The following is a 20979-nucleotide window of genomic DNA, read 5'->3' as shown; positions in this document are numbered from 1 at the left end:
AGCAGGTTATGCAAGGGTTGTCATTTCTAATGTAGATTTGACCTTCAGATTTTTTCAAACAAAAGGGGGCCATTTTCTTCACAGTAAACTTAAAAGATTTTATTTGTTGAAAACAAGATAACAGGCCCAAAATGGAGTCATTGTCCTATGCCCACATTACCAAACCAAGACTTGAATAATTATAGTCTCAGCCTCTCCCAGGAATGGAATTTTAAACCATTCAACCTGGAATTACCCTAGTTATCTCTAGTGAGGTTATGTGTCTGATAGACCCTAGCTGTTCCCCGAAGAAAGATGACCTTGCCGTAAACAGTCAGCTCTTTGCCAGGATAACTTTGTTCTGCCCACTTCTGCCAGTACACCTTTCATTCTTAAGCGCTCCTGTGGGCACTTCTCTATTTGCCAGATGGGATACTGCCTGATTTATGCATCACTGAATAAAGCCACTAACATCTTTACATTTATGCAGTTGAATCGGAGAAGGCAATGGCACCCCACTCCAGTACTCTTGCCTGGAAAATCCCATGGATGGAGGAGCCTGGTGGGCTGCAGTCCTTGGGGTCGCTGAGGGTCGGACACGGCTGAGTGACTTCACTTTCACTTTTCACTTTCATGCATTGGAGAAGGAAATGGCAACTCACTCCAGTGTTCTTGCCTGGAGAATCCCAGGGACGGGGGAGCCTGGTGGGCTGCCGTCTCTGGGGTTGCACAGAGTTGGACACAACTGAAGTGACTTAGCAGCAGCAAGCCCACTCAATCTACTTATGCGAATAAGGAGGTGGCTCTTGTACTGTCATGGTTTTAAACTGCTTTTCATGGAGTTAGATTCCATGCTTCTCATGTCCACCCTATCCTAACATAAATCTTGCACACAGTAAATGAAGAGATGCATATTTAAAAATTCTCATAACTAGTAGTGGCAAAATATCACTCCCATGAAATTGACCCCAAAGGTGTATATTTATTAATTGGGATTAGTGATTATGGGCAAGCGTCTCAGGGAAGGCCAAGTTCATCTTCAAGAGGTATAAGTGGAACATGGTCCCCTAATATTCTCAATACTGCTATAGCCAATTTTGCCCTCAGAAAGACATTTTAGAAAAGACCAATTTACATCTTTAAAACAGCCAAACACAACCTGTTAGCCATTCTGTAGTCCAAGGCCATTTGAGTGACTCATACTTACCGGGAAAGAAAAGAATATGTTTTTTACTTCAATTTTCATAATATCCCTGTTATCAGATGGCTAAGTAAAGCTTCATGAGCTGAGAAACTGGCATTTAGCATAAGTATTCTCTGCAATAGTTTCCAAAGGTCAGAAGAAACTTATGAAATATTGTTTTATGGAGAAGAACGGTTTAGAAAGCTTGGATGAATCCAAATGTTATAAGCTCTACTCATTCATGTTGGAGGAAACCTTTATTTTACATGAAGGGAACTAACTGTCGAAATTTACTTACCAAAACTCAGACATATAAAGCAATCTTGTCCTATGACTTCATACTCTGGAACCCCTGTACTAAAAGTTGGTAGAGGAAAAAAATGCAAGTTTGCCAATTATAGGTTACTCATTGTTACTGATTTCAAAACAGTCTTGTTTGCAGGGATAGTCATTCAAAATCCAAATTACCTTCCAGAGATCTTTTATTTCCTAAGTCCAGGAGAACTAAGATGCTTTCTCCCACACCCGAATGTCAGCAGAGAAAGAGGAGATCTCTTGAAAGGAGAGGACTTCTTGGATTTACCATACTGGTTTAACTGCATTCTCTTGACTGGTATGACTTGTAAATGATTCCTGCATGACAGTCAAGGTCCAGTAGTTCTCACTGATAGCATGGTGCTCATCTGGGCTCTTGCTCGCAAGGCCAGTCCTCTGAGCCTGGCTGCAGCTCCCTCTGGAACCATGCCTCGCACAACCACTCCACAGCATTCACTGCAACACAGTTACTTTGATCCCTGGCATAGTGGCTCCTCTTCAGTTTCCTAGTCAATATCCTTATCCCATGTAAACAATTCTACATCTCCTCAGGTCTCAAATCAATCACAAAGATAACTTGCACAATCAGGGCCCATTGGCCTAAGCCATTTCTAGTATATAAATTAGATGCCACATTGACTGCCAACCATGCTCACCATAAAGGGAAGAAGGGTCTTGCTCTGAGATCCTCAGGTGCCCTTTTGCTAATTTTGCTGTGTGCTCCATTATCCATTACGTTCTATCCTGTGACAGCTAATGATAATGTGTGACAAAATCCAACACCTATTCACGATTAAAAAAAAAAAAAAGCAAGCCAGAAATACTATGACTCAACAGGAACTTTTTCATCTTAATAAAGAGCACATACAAAAAGTTCCACCTAAAATCATACTTAATGGTAAAAGGCTAAAAACTTTCTCCCTAACATTAGGGAAAAGAATCTCCACTCTTTCCACTTTTATTCAACATAGTGCTAGAAATTTCAGCCAGCAAAGTAAGATAAGAATGGAAAAGAAATGGCATATGCATTGGAATGGTAGAAATAAAACTGCCTCTATATGCAGATGACACGATGATCTACACAGAAAATCCTAAGAAATCTATTAAAAAAAACAAACTTCCTAGATATTTCAAGTGAGATTACCAAGTCCTCCGATATAAGATAAGTACACAAAACTCAGCACTTCTATGTTGGAGAAACAGATACATGAAAACTAAAATTAAATGTACAATATGGTTTATAATTGTTCAAGTAAAAATAAATACTTAGGCAAAACTCTAACAAAACAGGTATAAGATTTATATGCTGAAAATGATAAAATGCTGATGAAATAAATTAAAGATTTAAATAAATGAACTGTTATTTCATGTTCATAGACTGGAAAATCCAACATAGTAAAGAAAAGCAGAAAAACAGTGGAAGAGAAAAATAAGTATAAAGAACAAGGGCAAAAAATAGAAAAAAGTAATAATTATGGTATATATTTATCCCATTATATTGATACCAATATCAGAAATTAAAGAGGAGACATCACTGCAGATCCTATGGACGTTAAATGGATAATAAGGAATGAACTAATTTATCCCCATAAATTTGATAATCTAGATGAAATGGACCAATTCCTAGAAAGAACCAATATACCAAAACTCATACAAAAAGAAACAATCTGAGAAAGCCTATATCTATTAAAGAAATTGAATCAATAATTAATAACCTTTCAAAACAGAAATCATCAGGCCCAGATGGATTCACTGGTGAATTCTACCAACATCTAAGGAATATCAATTCTTTTACAATCATTTTCAGAGGAAAGAAACAGAAGGAATACTTCTTAGCTCATTCTATGAGGCCAGCATTTCCCTAACACCAAAATTAGAACAAAACATTATAAGAAAAGAAAACTACAGGCCAACGGCCCTCCTGAACACAGATGCAAAACTCCTCAACAAAATATTAGCAAACCAGATCAACAAAACATAAAAAGAATTATGCTCCACAATCAAGTGAGATTTATCCCAGGTATGCAAGACTGCTTTCAACATTAAAAAAATCTATTGGTATAATTCAGCACATCAACAGACAGAAAAATCACGTGATCACCACTTTATAGATGCAAAGAAAGCATTTGCTGAACTTCAACACCCATTTATGACTAAATTTTTCAGTAAAGTAGGAATAGAGGGGGACTGCCTAATCTTGATAAAGTGAAAGTGTTACTCAGTCCTAAAAATCTACAGCTAACAGTACAATTAATGGTGAGAATTTGAAGCTTTCCACTAAGATCAGAAACAAGACAAGGATGTCTCCTCTTGCCACTTTTCAATACTGTACAGGAGGTCATTACAAATGCAATGAGTCAAGGAAAGGACATAAAAGGTGTATTCATTGGGAAGGAAGAAATAAAACACTCTTATTTGCAGATTACATCATAATCTGGGTTTTCTACAAATCCAAAAGAATTGACAAAAACCTCCTGTAACTAATAAGCAATTATAGAAAATTTGCAGGATGCAAGGTTAATACACAAAAGTCAATTTGTTTCCTATATACCAACAATGAAAAAATGGAATGTGAAATTAAAAACACAATACCACTTACACTGAAAAAGTAAAAGTGTTAAGTCATTCAGTCTCTGTGGACTGTAGTCCACCAGGCTCCTCTGTCCATGAAATTCTCCAGGCAAGAATACTGAACTGTAGCCTGCCAGGCTCCTCTATCCATGGAATTTTCCAAGCAAGAATACTGGAGTGAGTAGCCATTCCCTTCTCCAAGGGACCTTTCTGACCCCGGGACTGAACCTGGGTCTCCAGCATTCCAGGCAGATTCTCTACTGTGTGAGAGTCACCAGGGAAGCCCAGCTATTTACATTAGTGCCCCTAAAAATGAAACACTTAGGTATAAATCTAACAAAATACGTATAAGATCTAGGTAGAGAAAAAATGGAAAACTCTGATGTGTGAAATTTTAAAAAGAACTAAACAAATGAAACAAATTCATATTCACGGATTTGAAGACAATATTATCAGCATATCATTTCTTCCCAACTTGATCTACAGATTCAATGCAATCCCAATTCAAATCCTAGCAAGTTAAGGACAAACAAGGTTTGTCCACTAAGGTTTACAGTGACATGCAAAAACAAACAAACAAAACCTCAGAATACCCAACACAACGCTGAAGGAAAATAACAAAGTTGTAAAATTTACACTACCTGATATTAGGACTGACTTTAAAGCTACAATAATCAAGACAGTGTGGTACTGACAAAAGAACAGACAAGTAGGTCAAGGGCATAAAATAGCCCAGAAGTAGCAACAGAAATACTTCTAAATATTTCTGGGCTTTCTAAAATAGAGAGCCCAGAAATAGACCCACATAAATAGAGTCAACTAATCTCTGGCAAAGAGGCAAAGACAAAACCACGGAGCAAAGGAAACCTCTTACTAGACAACCACACTCAGGCCTTACACCCTTCATAAAAACTGACTCACAGTGTTCATAGAGCTAGATGTAAAATGTAAAATTATAAAACTCCTAGAAGGTAACACAGAAGAAAGTCTAAATACCCCTGATATGGTGATGACTTTTAAGATACTACACCAAGTACAAGATCCATAAAAGAAATAATTGATCAGCTGGACTTCACTAAAAGTAAAAAACTTCTGTTCTGTGAAAGGCAATATAAAGAGAAAAAGAGGACAAGCGACAGACTGGCAGAAAATATTTGCAAAAGACACATCTGATAAAGGACTGTTATCTACAATATACAAAGAACTCCTGAAAATTCAACAATAATAAAACAAGGGGGGAGTCCCTGGTGGTCCAAATGGTTAGGACTCACTTGCACTGACTTGGCCTCGTTTCAATTCCTGGTTGGGGAACTAAGATCCTGCAAGCTTCTCAGCGCAGTCCCTCCCACACCCAAGGAAGAAAAAGAAGACAACTCCATTCTATGTATGTGTAACTGAATCACTTTGCTGTACTGCAGAATTTAACACAACATTGTAAATAAACTATACTTCAATAAAATAAATTTTAGAAAGGAAACAAATAACTCAATTAAAAAATGAGCCAAAGACTTCAACAGATAACTCACCAAAGAAACTATACAGAGAAGCATATGAACGGATGCTTTACCTCATATGTCATCAGGGAAATGTAAATGAAAACGAAATACTTATTAGAATATAGGCCAAAATCCAGAACACTGGCACATCCAATGCTGATAAGAATATGGGGCAAAAGCAACTCTCACTCACTGCTGTTGGGATTACAGAATGGCACCTCCACTCTGGAAGACAGTTTGGTAGTGTCTTACAAAATTAAACACACGCTTACCATGTGACCCAACAATTATGCACCTTGGTATTTACTTAAAGGAGTTGAAAATGTATGTCTACACAAAAACCTGGCCATAGAGTTTTGTTTTTTTCGTGATTGCCAAACTTGGAAGCAGACAAGATGTCCTTCTGTAAGTCAATGGATAAATAAACTATGGTACATCCAGACAACAGAATATTATTCAGCACTAAAAAGAAACGAGCTGCTGCGGCATAAAAAGACTTGGAGGAACCTTAAATGCATATTGCTAAGTGAAAGAAGCCATGCTGAAAAGCTGATATTCTGTATGATTCCAACTATGTGACATACGGAAAAGGCAAGACTATGAAGGCAACGAAAAGATCTGTGGTTGCTGGGCAGAGTGGATGGTGGGAAGATGAACAGGCAGAGAACAGGATTTTCAGAGCAGTGAAAATACTCTGTGTGATAACATAAAGATGGATATGTCATACATTGGATCAAACATACAGAATGCACACCACCAAAAGTGAACCCTAGGGTAAACTATGTATTTCTATAGATGCAACCTTAGTTTTTTTTTTAAAAAGGGTCATTTTAATGATTGCCTGATCATGGGGGACAGAGAAGGCAATGGCAACCCACTTGAGTGTTCTTGCCTGGAGAATCCCAGGGACGGGGGAGCCTGGTGGGCTGCCGTCTATGGGGTCGCACAGAGTCAGCCACCACTGAGGCGACTTAGCAGCAGCAGCAGGTCACGGGCGGAAGCATGTGTTGGGGCATGGGGATAGATGAAGAATCTCTATACTTCCCTCTAAATTTTGTTCTAAACCTAAAACTTCTCTTAAAAAAAATAGTCTCTCTCTTAAAAAAAAAAGAATTCTTAGACATGACACCAAAAGCATGTTCTATTAAACATTTTTGATAAACTGGACTTCTTTAAAATTAAAACTTTTTGCTCTCTGAAAGACCTTGCTAAGAAGATTAAGAGACAAGCTACAGACTAGGAGAATGATATTTTAAGCCATCTATCTCACATTGGACTCAGGTGTAGAATATATAAAGAAATAACAGAACTCAACAGTAAAGAAACAAAACAATTCAATTAGAAAATGGACAAAAGACACGAAGAGCCATTTCACTGAAATGATATAAAGATGGCAAATAAGCATGAAAAGATGATTATCTGCAGCAATTGTTAAAAAATACAAATTTCCAAACCCTCACTCAAAACTCACTGCTCTAGAAATTTTTTGCTTTTGAAATTTTTAAACGGTCAAAAATACACATAAAATTCACCATCTTAACCATTTTAAAGTATAACATTGAGTGGTGTTAAGTACATTCACATTGTTTACAACCAGTCTCCAGAATTCTCATCTTGCAAAACTAAAATTCTATACTCATCAAACAAAAACTCTCCATGACACCAGCCCCTAGCAACTACCATTCTACTTTATGATTCTATAAATCTGACTGTTCTAGGTCCTTATATAATGTCCTCAGGACTCATCTGTGTAGTAGCATGGGTCAGAATTTCCTTCCTTTTTAAGGCTGAAAAATATTTCATTGTGAGTATATACCACATTTTGTTTCTTCCCTTCATCCATAAATTGATACTTGGGTTCCTTCTACCTTATAGCTCCTGTGAAAACAGTTGCTATGAACATCATCATACTGGTCTGGCATTTTTGAGGGTGTACCTCTGGATTCTGCATGTTTAACAAGCTCCTCTAGGGCTTCTGATACACCTTGAATTGTGAACCACACTGCAATGCAAGATTTCCCAAAGCATAGATGGAGAAAGATTTTTGGTAACCCTCAGACACACTATTCCATAGATCAGGCTCACACATGATAAAGTCAGTCCTTTTTCAGTTTTACAAATCATTCTGATTTGGTCAAGAGAAAGCATTGGCTTGGTGTTATTTGTCTTAAATAACTAATTCTAATTTCCCTTTTTAACCAAGAGACAACAGTCTTCCTATTCAAAGCCTTCAGATCCTTCAGCAGGCAATAATAATAGGTGGAACATATTAACAATGTTCTGTTTTCTTGTATTTGTGCCATTCCTTTCTATAAATTTCAAGTGGTTTTTCATCTATAATAATGATACAGAGTGGCTTCAATAAATCTAGTTAACATTTATGCTTAAATCAAGAAACGTTTTAAGCAAATAATATGGGCATAGATGGGTTTCCCTGGTGGCTCAGCAGTAAAGAATCTGCCTGCAATGCAGCAGAAGATACAGGTTGGATCCCTGGGTGGGAAAGATCGCCTGGAGGAGGAAGGCATGGCAAACCCACTCCAGTATTCTTGCCTGGGAAATCTCATAGACTGAGGAGCCTGGTGGGCTACCATCCACGGAGTCACAGAGTCAGATATGACTGAAGTGACTGAGCACACACCGCCAGAGTTTTGTGAATACAGCAAAATCTGAACACAGTCAGATGCCAGCAAATGAAGCTTGGGAAATCCTGCTTAGAGGGACATTAATGTTTGGATCTTGCTCTCAACCTTCCACACATGGAAGATGCACATGTCCAAGGCATGCAGTAGATGGATCCTATGGCAGAGACGTAAAGTCACCTGTCAAGTAGAAAAAGGCTGAGAATGAGTAGAAGGCATCCCCAGCAACTTCTGAAGCTAGAAAATCGTTCCCTAAACTTTACAAGTATCAAATAGTGATGCTCTTTGTACTTCCTGGATTGACTTTCTCTCTTTCCTTGTGTGTGTGTGTGTGTGTGTTCACTAAGCTGCTTCAGTTGTGTCAGACTCTTTGTGACCCCATGGACTGTAGCCCACCAAGTTCCTCTGTCCATGGGATTCTCCAAGCAAGAATACTGAAGTGGGTTGCCATGCCCTCCTCCAGGGGATTTTCTTGACCTAGGGATCCAAGCCGCATCTCTCTTCCCTTAGAGTTGAGTAAAATTATTTAAAAACATTAGCCTGTCTGGACTGTGATAAGACACCATCTAGGAACAGAAGTAAACATGTCCCAATCACTGAGGCTGGAATTAGAGACACCCAAGAAAAATGTGAAGACAGTAGGCAACTTTTTCACATGTAGAAATAGTCTTAGAATTTTATCTATCAGTAATGTGGCAGGTTTCATGCTTAGATAACAGGAGATTGTGCCTAATAATAATACCCGAGCTAATGATAGTGGCCACCACTACATAGCTTATATACCGGTCAGTTCAGTTCAGTTCAGTCGCTCAGTCGTGTCCGACTCTTTGCAACCCCATGAATTGCAGCACTCCAGGCCTCCCAGTCTATCACCAACTCCCAGAGTTCACTCAGACTCACGTCCATCGAGTCGGTGATGCCATCCAGCCATCTCATCCTCTGTCGTCCCCTTTTCCTCCTGCCCTCAATCCCTCCCAGCATCAGGGTCTTTTCCAATGAGTCAACTCTTCGCATGAGGTGGCCAAAGTACTGGAGTTTCAGCTTTAGCATCACTCCTTCCAAAGATCACCCAGGACTAATCTCCTTCAGAATGGACTGCTTGGATCTCCTTGCAGTCCAAGGGACTCTCAAGAGTCTTCTCCAACACCACAGTTCAAAAGCATCAATTCTTTGGCGCTCAGCCTTCTTCACAGTCCAACTCTCACATCCATACATGACCACTGGAAAAACCATAGCCTTGACTAGATGGACCTTTGTTGGCAAAGTAATATCTCTGCTTTTCAATATGCTATCTAGGTTGGTCATAACTTTCCTTCCAAGGAGTAAGCATCTTTTAATTTCATGGCTGCAGTCACTATCTGCAGTGATTTTGGAGCCCCAAAACATAAAGTCTGACACTGTTTCCAATGTTTCCCCATCTATTTCCCATGAAGTGATGGGACCGGATGCCATGATCTTCGTTTTCTGAATGTTGAGCTTTAAGCCAACTTTTTTACTCTCCTCTTTCACTTTCATCAAAAGGCTCTTTAGTCCTCTTCACTTTCTGCCATAAAAGGGTGGTGTCATCTGCATATCTGAGGTGATTGATATTTCTGCCAGCAATCTTGATTCCAGCTTGTGCTTCTTCCAGTCCAGCGTTTCTCATGATGTACTCTGCATATAAGTTAAATAAGCAGGGTGACAATATACAGCCTTGACGTACTCCTTTTCCTATTCGGAACCAGTCTGTTGTTCCATGTCCAGTTCTATGCTCAAACTACCACACAATTGCACTCATCTCACACGCTAGTAATATACCAGCCAGGATCCCCCTTTTCCCATTCAACTCTCACAACATTCTAAAGATTGACATGTATTATGTCTATTACATGAATGAGGCAACTGAGAGAGGTGAAGAGACTAGCTCAAGTCACATAGTTAAGACTGAAGCCTATTGGGCTTCCAACTGTGCCCCCTCACAAGTCATCGTTTTGTTCAGGTTCTTTGTGACCTTGGTTTCAAGTGCAACTGCAGGATTCTCTTCTTCCTGGTTTCAGAGGCAGAGACTCGAGAACAACTTCCAGGCAACTGCTCCTCTCAGATGCCACAGTTCCAGAACCCCACCTATAGGTCTATGAACATCTGTAGGACTTCATTAATTTTCTGCTTATTTGAATTTGAATGCTCTCAAAATATGGTTTCTAGTTACCGCTAGAGTTGCCAGCACCACAGAAAAATGAAAAGGGACTTTCCTTTCCTGTGTCTGCTAGGGTCGTTTGTCCTGGCCATAGCCTCATTAAGACAGGAGGAAGGGAGGGGTGAACAGATGAAAATTTACTAAAGCACAAAACACTGGCAGACAGGTGTGCTTAAAAAGCACCCCTTTTCAGTTATTTCAAAAGGTTTCCAGAGCCCTGTAAGTGCAGGAACGCATCCTCAGGAGAAACTTTTCAGAACTTTTCCTCAAGCACTGATGCATTTTTAAGAGAAAAATCAAGCATGCTGTCCTTAAAAACAAAACTTAGAGATTACACACCCACCTAGGCCAGCTTGTTAAATTTATTTTAAACCCCTGAAGTTTCGAAAATAGTTCAGAAGATTTAGGGGGTAATTTAGTGGGTTTCTTTCCCTCAGAGAACATCTGAGAACATTTTCTCTAATAATAAAGGGAAAAGTACATGCAGTTGTGTAAACCGCAAATGTTCCCCGAGTACGTGAGTTAAGCAGGAGCTCACGAGTTTGAAAAAAATCAGTTTCTGGTGCTTGTTTGAGGTCAGTGATGGGGTCCCAGAGCGTGGCAAGAGGCAATTCTTAAGCTGGAAACATTCCGTGCGGGAGACACTATCGCAGAAGAGTGTAAAGAGAACACACATGCACACTTTGTGGGCTTGCAGGCTCAGAGGGGAGCTTTTATTTGAAAAGCAATCCCTGTCATTGTTTTTACTTGAACGCCGACACAGAGGCGGTGAAAGAGCAGGGGATGCCCGCTGCTCACCAGCAAAACGACACGCAGGGCCGGGCAGGGGTGGGAGGGCAGTAATGAAAGGTGATTCTGAAGTTTTGGGAGAACCTTGGCAAAGAAAGAAAAAGCGATGCACAAACAGCCCGGACGTGTCTCTCTGTTGCAAGAGCAGCAGTTAGGGCGCCTCCAGTTAACAGAGGCAGAGCACAAAAAGCGTAGAAGGACGCTAAGGAGGAAGAGCCTCAAGGGTGCTCCAGCGCCTAGCTTCAACTCTAACGCGGGCGAATCATCCGAGGACCAACGTTAAAATGCATATCCCCTTGGGTGAGATTGTGCCCACGCGTCTGCGTTTCTAACAAGCTCCCAGACGGTACACCTATCGCTGGTCCGCGGACCAAACTTTGAGTAGCAAAGGGTTTACTCATTGCCCTGAGGATAATCTGGGTTAGAGAACGTCCTGAATTACAGGTAAAGGGATTCTCTGAAGAGAACAAGAAAATTAAAAGGGTCAACGATAGGAACAATCTGGATGGGCAAGGATGGGGGCTGAAACCTGGCCGGAAGAAGCACCACAGTCTCCAAAGCCTTTTATTCCGAGCAGTTTCTGGAGGGATGGGAGGAAGGAGGCGCTCACCCTCTGACTCTAGAAGAAAACGTCGTGAGGGCTGGGCTGGCGATCTTTGCGAAGGGCCAAGAGATGCACCCCGAGGCAGCTAGACCCGCAGCCTGCGCGGGGGCCCTAGAGCCGGGGGTGGACGAGGCCCAGGCCGGTCTGCCCTTACCTGCGCTCACCCTGGTCCGTGTAGAGGTTGAGGAAGAGGCCCTCCCTGGTGTCCTGGCTCACTGGGCCGGAGAAGCTGAGCTGCAGCTCATAGAGGCTCCCGGGCTGCAAGGCTTCTCCGAGCTCCAGCACCAGGTACTGCATGTCCACCGCGAACCACATCTCCACTACAGATACCCGGCCCGCGGTGGCGTCTCCAGCGTCCGGGGACAGGGGTCCGCGCACCTCCGCGCTCTCACAGTCCAGGAAGAGGCTGTGTAGCAGCAGCCGCGCGGTGGCCGTGGTGCAGCGCACTGTGATGTTCACGCGGCCAGTGAAGCGCAACGCCGACGCCGAGAGGTCGTCCGGCCGCAGCCGGGGCCACAGCTCCAGCTCGTAGTGCAGCGGCACGAGCCAGGGCGGCAGGCGCAGCTGGTCCCAGGGCCCTGGAGGTCGCCAGCTGCTCCGGGTGGCCGCCACGTCGGGCTCCGGAGTGGGGCCGGGCTGCGAGGTCGGCTCCTGCTTGCCGGGGAGGGAGGGCGCGGCAGCCGGAGCCCCGCCGTCCCGAAGCTCCGACGGCGGGACGCGCGCGCAGTGGCCGTACAGCGAGGCGAGCACGGCCAGCGCCAGCAGGAGCGCGGCGGCCAGCCCCGCCAGCAGCAGGGCTACGGCGCGGCTCACGTAGAAGCCGGAGCTGGAAGGGGGTCCCATGGCCGCGGCCCAGGGTGGGGGAGACGTGAGCGTTCAGACCCCGGGGCCTGAGCGCTCGGTGATCGGACCCCTGCCCCTCCTCTCGAGCACCGTCCCTCCCTCCTCCTCGAGGACACACGAGAGAGTGGTTGGGACCACAGCTTCCCCTCCCAGCTAATCGGATCCAGGTCCTCTGCCCACCCACCCTCCGCCCCCTGCCAGGGCCGGGGGAGGAGGCGGACGCGCGCAAACAAGCGCGCGCGCCTCTTGGAGTCCGCAGCGAAGGACACCGCAGAAGAGGCTTTTAGAATCGGTGCGGTCGGACCAGACTGGAAAGGGGGCATCTCTGACGGGGGTATCTGGATTCATGGGGTTTGTTGAGGGTGCCCCGGTGTGGTACCGAGTGCTGTCGCAAAAGAGACAGTTACAGAGGACCCTCAGTTCCCTGACAGTAGTGATGCTTCGGGCTGCACACCTGCCGCCCCCAACCTGGGGGTTCTAGGGCTAGGAGCCGAGGTGGCGACTTAAGGACCGGGACTTTAGAGGATACGCTCTGAGATGATCCTCCAAGAGACAGTCCCTCTGTCTGAACTAACTTCCGGAACCAAATTTTTGGCCCTAAATTAGCTTTCTAGATAAGTTCGGGACTCACGCGGTCCAGGCAACAAGTGCGAGGTTGGAAACAAAGTCCAGGGTGTCCCGGAGCCTCTTCCCAGCTTGGGAAGTGGGGCTGGAAGAGGGGACAACAAACAGACAAACGAGCGTGGCGTCTGCGTCTCCAGGTGAAGGCTGCTTTACTTCGGGAAGAGACCAGGCAGAAAGCTGTGTCTTGGCTCTGCAACTGCCAGGGATGGGCTTTCAGTACTGGAGCTCGGACTGGCTCCCCACACCCTGCCTGGGGCAAGAGGACGCCCTGCTTTCGAAACCCACTGGTTTCAAGTACAGGGAACGGCACCGTCCGGCGGTTAGCCTTTCCACTTGAAAACAGCCGGCTGGAACTCGTTTCCAGGCGGTGCCCTGGTCGGTGAGGTCTTCGGCGTCCTGGGCATCTGTTTGCTATTTACCGGATGCTTCCGGGGGAGTTCCGCGTGCTGTGGGCCTGGTTCCCACCTACGTGCCGCACTCGAGTGAACTGGGAAGACCCAGGAGGCGCTGGGGAAGACGGGGGAGAGGTGGGTGAAGATTCTGCTCCGGACATACCCCATCTTTAGACTCCTTCAGTGTTTTTGTGTTTTCAGAATGAAGAGAATTTTTTTTCTTCGCAGCCATAAAAAAGTCTTCGCTTTTCTGCTTGGAACCGTATCTCCATTCCAATGAGGAAGCCCTTTCACCAGAGGTCAGAGATGGGGTAACCCGAAGTGATTCTCCTGGGCCGTGTGATCTTCACAGTTCCTCGAACTGAAATTAATCACATTAACAAAAAGACCTCTGGAACAAGACGGGGGACTTAACACCAAGCTTGTGCAACGGTTGTGCTGTGATTACAGGTGGGGTTTGCTTTCTTCAGAGACGGAATAATCATATTTAAAAAATAATTAGGATCACACGCACCACTCTCAGAAGATTCTGGGATGCGGAGAGGGAGGAGAAGCTCCGTTCCTTACCCTGGGCAGGACCTGCCGCTATCAGGCTGTCAGAATTGCGAGCTACTGAGCCAGGAAGGCCCTCTGGGTGTAGGTCATGGCCAGATGGGGATCGCGCACAGATATGGAGCTGATTAATTACTACTGGCCTTACCATTCCCTGGACAATTTCTTGAAGCATTTTGATGGATTCCAGACTTGCAAGGAAAGGTTAAGAAACAAAGGATAGAAAAGAAAAGAGAAGAAAGGAAATGGAAAGAGTAGAAAGAAAAAGAAAAAGGGTCAGTAACAGAACTACTTCACATTAGAGCTGTCCCTCCCCTCATTTTAAATTAAAAACTCTACTGAAAAGTGTCTACCTGGATCTAATTATTTAATTCCACTTCTCTAATATCATTGAAGAAACAGAGATTGGCTGCCACACAAAAAGCTTAAAAGTGATAAAATCATGTCAGGTGGTTGAGCAATTTAAATATCTTATTAAAGGGAAAACAGTTCTGATAAACCATTAATGTCACTAAAAAGAAGTTGCAAAATAACATACTGATTGAGTCATGCTTATGTTAATTTTTAAAGGACTGGAAAATACTATCATATGCAATAGTTGACATTTCCATGAAAGAGCAGTTTTGGGACACAGATCAACTGCCGAGAAAACAGTTACTAGAAAAATTTTTTAAAAAGTTTTAATGAGTTGCTCAGAAAATCAGCTAAATCAGATCAGCTAAAGGAGTCATTGACAACTGGGGGTGCTGCTGGCGTCCCCCTTCCCTGGAGGTTTGGCAATGTTTAGAGACATATTTGGTTGTCACAATGTTTCGGGGGTGCTGCTACTGGTAACTAGTGGGGAGAGGCCCGCGATTCTGCTAAATTTCCTACAAGGCCCAGGACAGTCTCCTCCAGTGAAGAAATACTCCACCCACAATATCGTCAGTGCTGCCCTTCAGAAATCCTAAGCTAAGCAAGAATCCAAGCCTTTTCAATGCCACCCAAGTGAAACTTCTTCCTTGTATCTGTGTCTCTGTTTACTTTTACTATTTATGTTTATTGTTTGGCATGTCAATTATTTTTCCATCTTTTTTTCCTTGGTATTTATTATAGGCCTCCGTAATACTTTATTATCCCCCTTGGGTCACATGACCTAGTTTTTATTTTCCTTTTTTCTTCATTTACTTTGAAATTTTAATTTTTTGAATGGGAATATTCGTAAGTTTCAAAATCAAAACAATATGAAAATTTGTGTCTTTCTTCCATTACTTCCATAGTTAATCATTTAAATAGGTTTTTTGTATTATTTCCTTATGCAAATCAAGCAAATACAAGTCTATACCCTTGTATTTCTCCTCTTTACTACATAACAAAGATAGTATACCAAATATGCAGTTCTGCATCTTGCATTTTCATTTAACAATATATCCTGGATGTCTTTTCATATCAGTTCACAGATATCTTTCATGTTCCTTTCTATAGCTGCATGCTATTATACTGTATGTACATACCATTGCCAATATCTCCCCGTTTGGTTATTTGAAAGGATTCACCAGCTTTCACAGAGTCCTTTCATTTAAGCTGTTATTTAAAGGAAAAATAATATAGTGCGGGAAGAGAAAGAGAAAGCAGGCAAGCATTGGAAGTCTGATAGATCTCCCATATGCAAGCTCTTCAAGGGCCCTTACTTGCCTAAGTGGTCCATGCCATGTCACCAACTAGAACCACTAAGGTCTGTGAAAGGAATCTTGTTTACAGAGGGTTCAAAGGAGAAACTCTTAGGGACGCTCTTGAAATAATCAAGCTAGGTTAGTCAGACCATAAATCCAGTTGTAAACTATCAGTAAAGAAACTGACCCTAAGGGTCTCCTGGGAAAATTTTAGACCTTAATCAACACATCATAAATTGATCAAGAGTCAAAAATCAGATATCCAGAAAGAAGACAGGGCCAGGATCACTGAAAGTCTCCTCCATGAAACCAATGTGAACACTGGAAACATGGTCAGAAGTAACTATTTCAGAACTCAAGAACGTAGTCAAAAGCTTGCAGCCATTAAGGGAGGGTTTGTTCAAGAAAAAAGGCCGAATTTCAGTTAAAAAAAAAAAAAAAATCAGTGAGCTTTGTGGCATTTTAACTTTCATTATTCTCATTTTCCTCTCCTCAGTTCTGCAGTAGACTTAAAAATCAACAACTTGGTATCATGGTGAAAACCAGCAGTCTGGCAGCCATCAGTGAAGCATAAAAGTGTTAAATTCCTTTAAAGCCTCATTCTGAGAGAACTGTCATTTATTTGAATTATCTGGTGATTCCCTGGAAGACTACTGTTCTGGCTGTCTTTATTGACCTGACTCGGGGCTGATTCAGTGCAAACAGCCATTCCCCGGGGGCAGTGGTTGACAATAAAAATAGGCAATTGTTTAACATTGCAACTGCCTGGGTGGGCAAACAATTGAGGCAAACATTAAGCTCAATAGAAAGCCTAAAAGAAAAATTCAGGAATTAGGTACCGATGTTCAAGCTGGTTTTAGAAAAGGCAGAGGAACCAGAGATCAAATTGCCAACATCCGCTGGATCATCGAAAAAGCAAGAGAGTTCCAGAAAAACATCTATTTCTGCTTTATTGACTATGCCAAAGTCTTTGACTGTGTGGATCACAATAAACTGTGGACAATTCTGAAAGAGATGGGAATACCAGACCACCTGACCTGCTTCTTGAGAAACCTGTATGCAGGTCAGGAAGCAACTGTTAGAACTGGACATGGAACAACAGACTGGTTCCAAATAGGAAAAGGAGTACATCAAGGCTGTATATTGTCACCCTGCTTATTTAACTTATATGCAGAGTACATCATGAGAAACGCTGGACTGGAAGAAGCACAAGCTGGAATCAAGATTGCCGGGAGAAATATCAATAACCTCAGATATGCAGATGACATCACCCTTATGGCAGAAAGTGAAGAGGAACTCAAAAGCCTCTTGATGAAAGTGAAAGAGGAGAGTGAAAATGTTGGCTTAAAGCCCAACATTCAGAAAACGAAGATCATGGCATCTGGTCCCATCACTTCATGGGAAACAGATGGGGAGACAGTGGAAACAGTATCAGACTTTATTTTTTGGGGCTCCAAAATCACTGCAGATGGTGACTGCAGCCCTGAAATTAAAAGACGCTTACTCCTTGGAAGGAAAGTTATGACCAACCTAGATAGCATATTCAAAAGCAGAGACATTCCTTTGCCAACAAAGGTCCATCTAGTCAAGGCTATGGTTTTTCCTGTGGTCATGTATGGATGTGAGAGTTGGACTGTGAAGAAGGCTGAACGCTGAAGAATTGATGCTTTTGAACTGTGGTGTTGGAGAAGACTCTTGAGAGTCCCTTGGACTGCAAGGAGATCCAACCAGTCCATTCTAAAGGAGATCAGCCCTGGGATTTCTTTGGAAGGAGTGATGCTAAAGCTGAAACTCCAGTACTTTGGCCACCTCATGCGAAGAGTTGACTCATTGGAAAAGACTCTGATGCTGGGAGGGATTGGCGGCAGAAGGAGAAGGGGACGACAGAGGATGAGCTGGCTGGATGGCATCACTGACTGAATGGACATGAGTCTGGGTGAACTCCAGGAGTTGGTGATGGACAGGGAGCCCTGGTGTGTGCAATTCATGGGGTCGCAAAGAGTTGGACATGACTGAGTGACTGAACTGAACTAAAGGGGGCTCTGAAAGCTCCAGTATATTCCTGAAAATCTAGAGGGCACATGCACGTATTCAGCTGTGCACATGACCATGCTCAGACAGGAAATGAAAAGGCCCTAAACACTCACATCTGGCTAATCTGGAGGCACTGGTCAAGGCAGATGTGACGGCTATGGCAGAATCGCCAACTCTCTGCCTGAGTATGAAAGGGATGCCTTGACACACACAGAAAACCCCTTGGCAAAAACTGGGGAATGCACTGATTCTAGCTTTTTAAGAAAACCTCCAACTATCAGCTGACCAAAAAGCTTACTGAACATAGATGTCAGTGGCTACTTTAACAAAGAATACAGACTTTATTGAATTAGTTTAGGAAAGTCTTTAAGCAAACAAATGACAACAACAACAGCAAACCCCGAAGAAGCAAGAAAATATTTTTTCAGAGCTTTCACATTATTTAAAATATATTTCCAACAAAAAAGTTATGAGAAATCCAAAGAAACAAGAAAATATGCCCATACACAGGGGTGAAAACAGTCAATAGAAAATGTTCCTAAGGACTTTTAAACTTTGGCCTTAAGAGACAAATACTTAAAATTAGCTATTTTAAATATGTTAAAAGAACCAAAGGAAACCATGTTTGAAAAACTAGAGGAAAGTATGGAAATGATATCTCATCAGATAGAGAATGTCAAAAATGAGATAGAAATTCCTAAAAAACACCAAATAGAAACTTTGAAGTTACAAGTACAATAACTAAAATAAAAACTTCCCTGGAGGAGTTCAAGAGCAGCTTTTAACCAGGAAGGAGAAAGAATCACTGAAATTAAAGATAGGTCAAATTAGATTATCCATTCTGAATAAAAAAAGAAGAAAAACAAACAGGGCCTAAAAGCCCTGTGGGATACCATCAAGAAGGCCTGCATACAGATCGTGAAAGTACCAAAAAGAAAAGAGGGGGAAAGGGACAAAGAGATTACTTGAAGAAATAATGTATAAAAACTGCCCCGAATTTTTACAAGATATATCTCTATAAATTTTATTTGCTCAACAGAGTCCAAATAGGATAAACTCAAAGAAATTCACATTAACATGTATTATAATCAAACTGTCAACAGCCAAGGACAAAGAGAGAATCTTGCAAACTACAAAAAAGAAGTGCTTCGTCACATACAAAGGATTTCCAATAGGACTCTCACCTGACTTCTCATCAGAAATCTTGGAGACTAGAAAGCAGTAGGTTGACATAGTCAAAGTACTGGGGGAAAAAAAAGTTAGTTTTTGTGGATATAGATAACAAAAACTGTTGCTGTAGACAACAAAAACTATATCAACAAAAACTTTTGATATAGACAACAGAAATTGTCTATATCAACAAAAACTGTCCATCAGAATTGAAGAAGAAATGAGACATTCTCAGATAGACAGAAGCTGAAGGAGTATGCGACCATTATATGTGCCTATAAGAAATGCTAACAGGAGCCCAAGTTAAGATGAAAGAACAGCAGGCAGTAACTCAAAGCCGTTTGAAGAGATCAAGGTCTCTCAAAAAAGTGAACACATGGGCAATTACCAAAGCTGGGATTATTGTAATTTTGGCTCGTACCTCCACTTTTTATTTCCTATGTGATTATGGCCACACAGTGTAGAAAGATGTGACATCAGTAACAGAAAGGTGGGGGAAGAGAATCAAGCTGTATAGGAAGAGAGTCTTTGTATGGTTTTGAAATTAAGTTGGTGTAAATTCAAATTGGACTGCTATAACTTTAGAATGTTAAGCGTAACCCCTTTTGAGATTTGTAATCCGTTTTTGTTTTTTTTTTACTTTAATAACGTTTCATAGACTTCTGTTTTTAATTATTGCTTCTTCTGTTTGATTTTTTTTCTCCTTCATCAGATACATCCATAATTCTTGCGTTGAATCTCTGTCATTTTTTTCTTCTTTATCTATTATGCTCTTTCTCTTTATTTTTATCTTAAGTCATTTTTCTCTAGAGTTCTTGGAGAATCTATCAAGTATTTCCTCCCCACAATAAAGATGCACAAAAGGAAAATTTGATCCACTCTTGGGACTTGGACAAGCTGCCAACTGAGTACTGAGGAAGTCATTTGCCCGAGGGTCCTACACGCCCACGGATGATGAGAGTGGCTGTAACGCAGGGATCCACGAGGCTGAAGTGAGGTCTCCACTCTCTGCCTCCCCTGCTACCAGCCCCGCTGTCTTCTCCGTTGCTGTGTATCAGCTCTGGAAACTCTAATGCCCAAAGGCTTTGCTGCCGCTTGTCTCTACCCCCACTTGCAAAGCTTTATCTGTGGCAATAATACCACCTCAGACGCAACATGTCACTCATTCCCTGCAGACCTTCCTCAACTCATTGTTAAATCCAATGTCATAAAGGCTTTCTCCAAGGTTTTCTTGAATGAGTTTCGTATTTTTAGCTCTTCTGTTTATGTCTTTGATGCATTTTTTTTTTTTTTTTTTTTTGATATGTGTTGTCAGGTAAGAGTCTCATTTTGTCCAGTTTGCACATGGATCTCTAGGCAGGGGCAGGGCAGACGGCTTCTGGTGTATTTCCAGGCAGTGAGAGTTGCCCTGTTTCTCACATCGTGGAACTAGTAGTCACTAGAAACTCCTCCAAATGCTCAGTAGTCATTACTCCCAGTTTTTGGTGGTGCTATTTTTAACCTTTTTAAAGCTCTCCTCAGAGGCTGGTTTAAAGAAGCCTTAACTCCATTTGGGCTTCCCTGGTGGCTCAGAGGTTAAAGCGTCTGCCTGCAATGCAGGAGACCTGGGTTCAGTCCCTGGGTTGGGAAGATCCCCTGGAGAAGGAAATGGCAACCCACTCCAGTAGTCTTGCCTGGAGAATCCCATGGACGGAGGAGCCTGGTGGGCTACAGTCCATGGGGTTGCAAAGAGTCGGACATGACTGAGCAACTTCACTTTCACTTTAACTCCATTATTCATAGTTTTATATAAGACAAGTATGAAGAGCTCCCTTCCCTTCTATATATTAAAGGCCTTTCTCATAGAAACTATGGCCTGAGTGTTAAAGAAACAGAGTCCAGTACTCTCACAGCACAATATAGTCAATAAATGTTTGTGGAATGAACAATGGAATTCCAATTATCAGTTCACAAGCAT

The 20979-nt window shown here is 42.4% G+C and overlaps 1 protein-coding gene across 3 annotated transcripts in view; it reads right to left on the bottom strand.

The window, feature by feature from the left end:
- Positions 1-12765, bottom strand: part of LVRN (laeverin) — a 79085-nt gene extending 66320 nt beyond the window's left edge. For all 3 annotated transcript variants that reach the window (XM_061429947.1, XM_061429948.1, XM_061429949.1), the window contains exon 1: positions 11910-12765. In XM_061429947.1, the coding sequence (XP_061285931.1) occupies positions 11910-12598 (689 nt within the window). In that variant the 5' untranslated portion in view covers positions 12599-12765. The remainder of the gene's footprint in view (positions 1-11909) is intronic.
- Positions 12766-20979: the final 8214 nt, after the last annotated feature.

Source organism: Bos javanicus, chromosome 10, assembly GCF_032452875.1.
Source record: "Bos javanicus breed banteng chromosome 10, ARS-OSU_banteng_1.0, whole genome shotgun sequence".
Lineage (NCBI taxonomy): Eukaryota > Metazoa > Chordata > Mammalia > Artiodactyla > Bovidae > Bos > Bos javanicus.
This window is presented reverse-complemented; position numbering and strand designations above follow the sequence as displayed.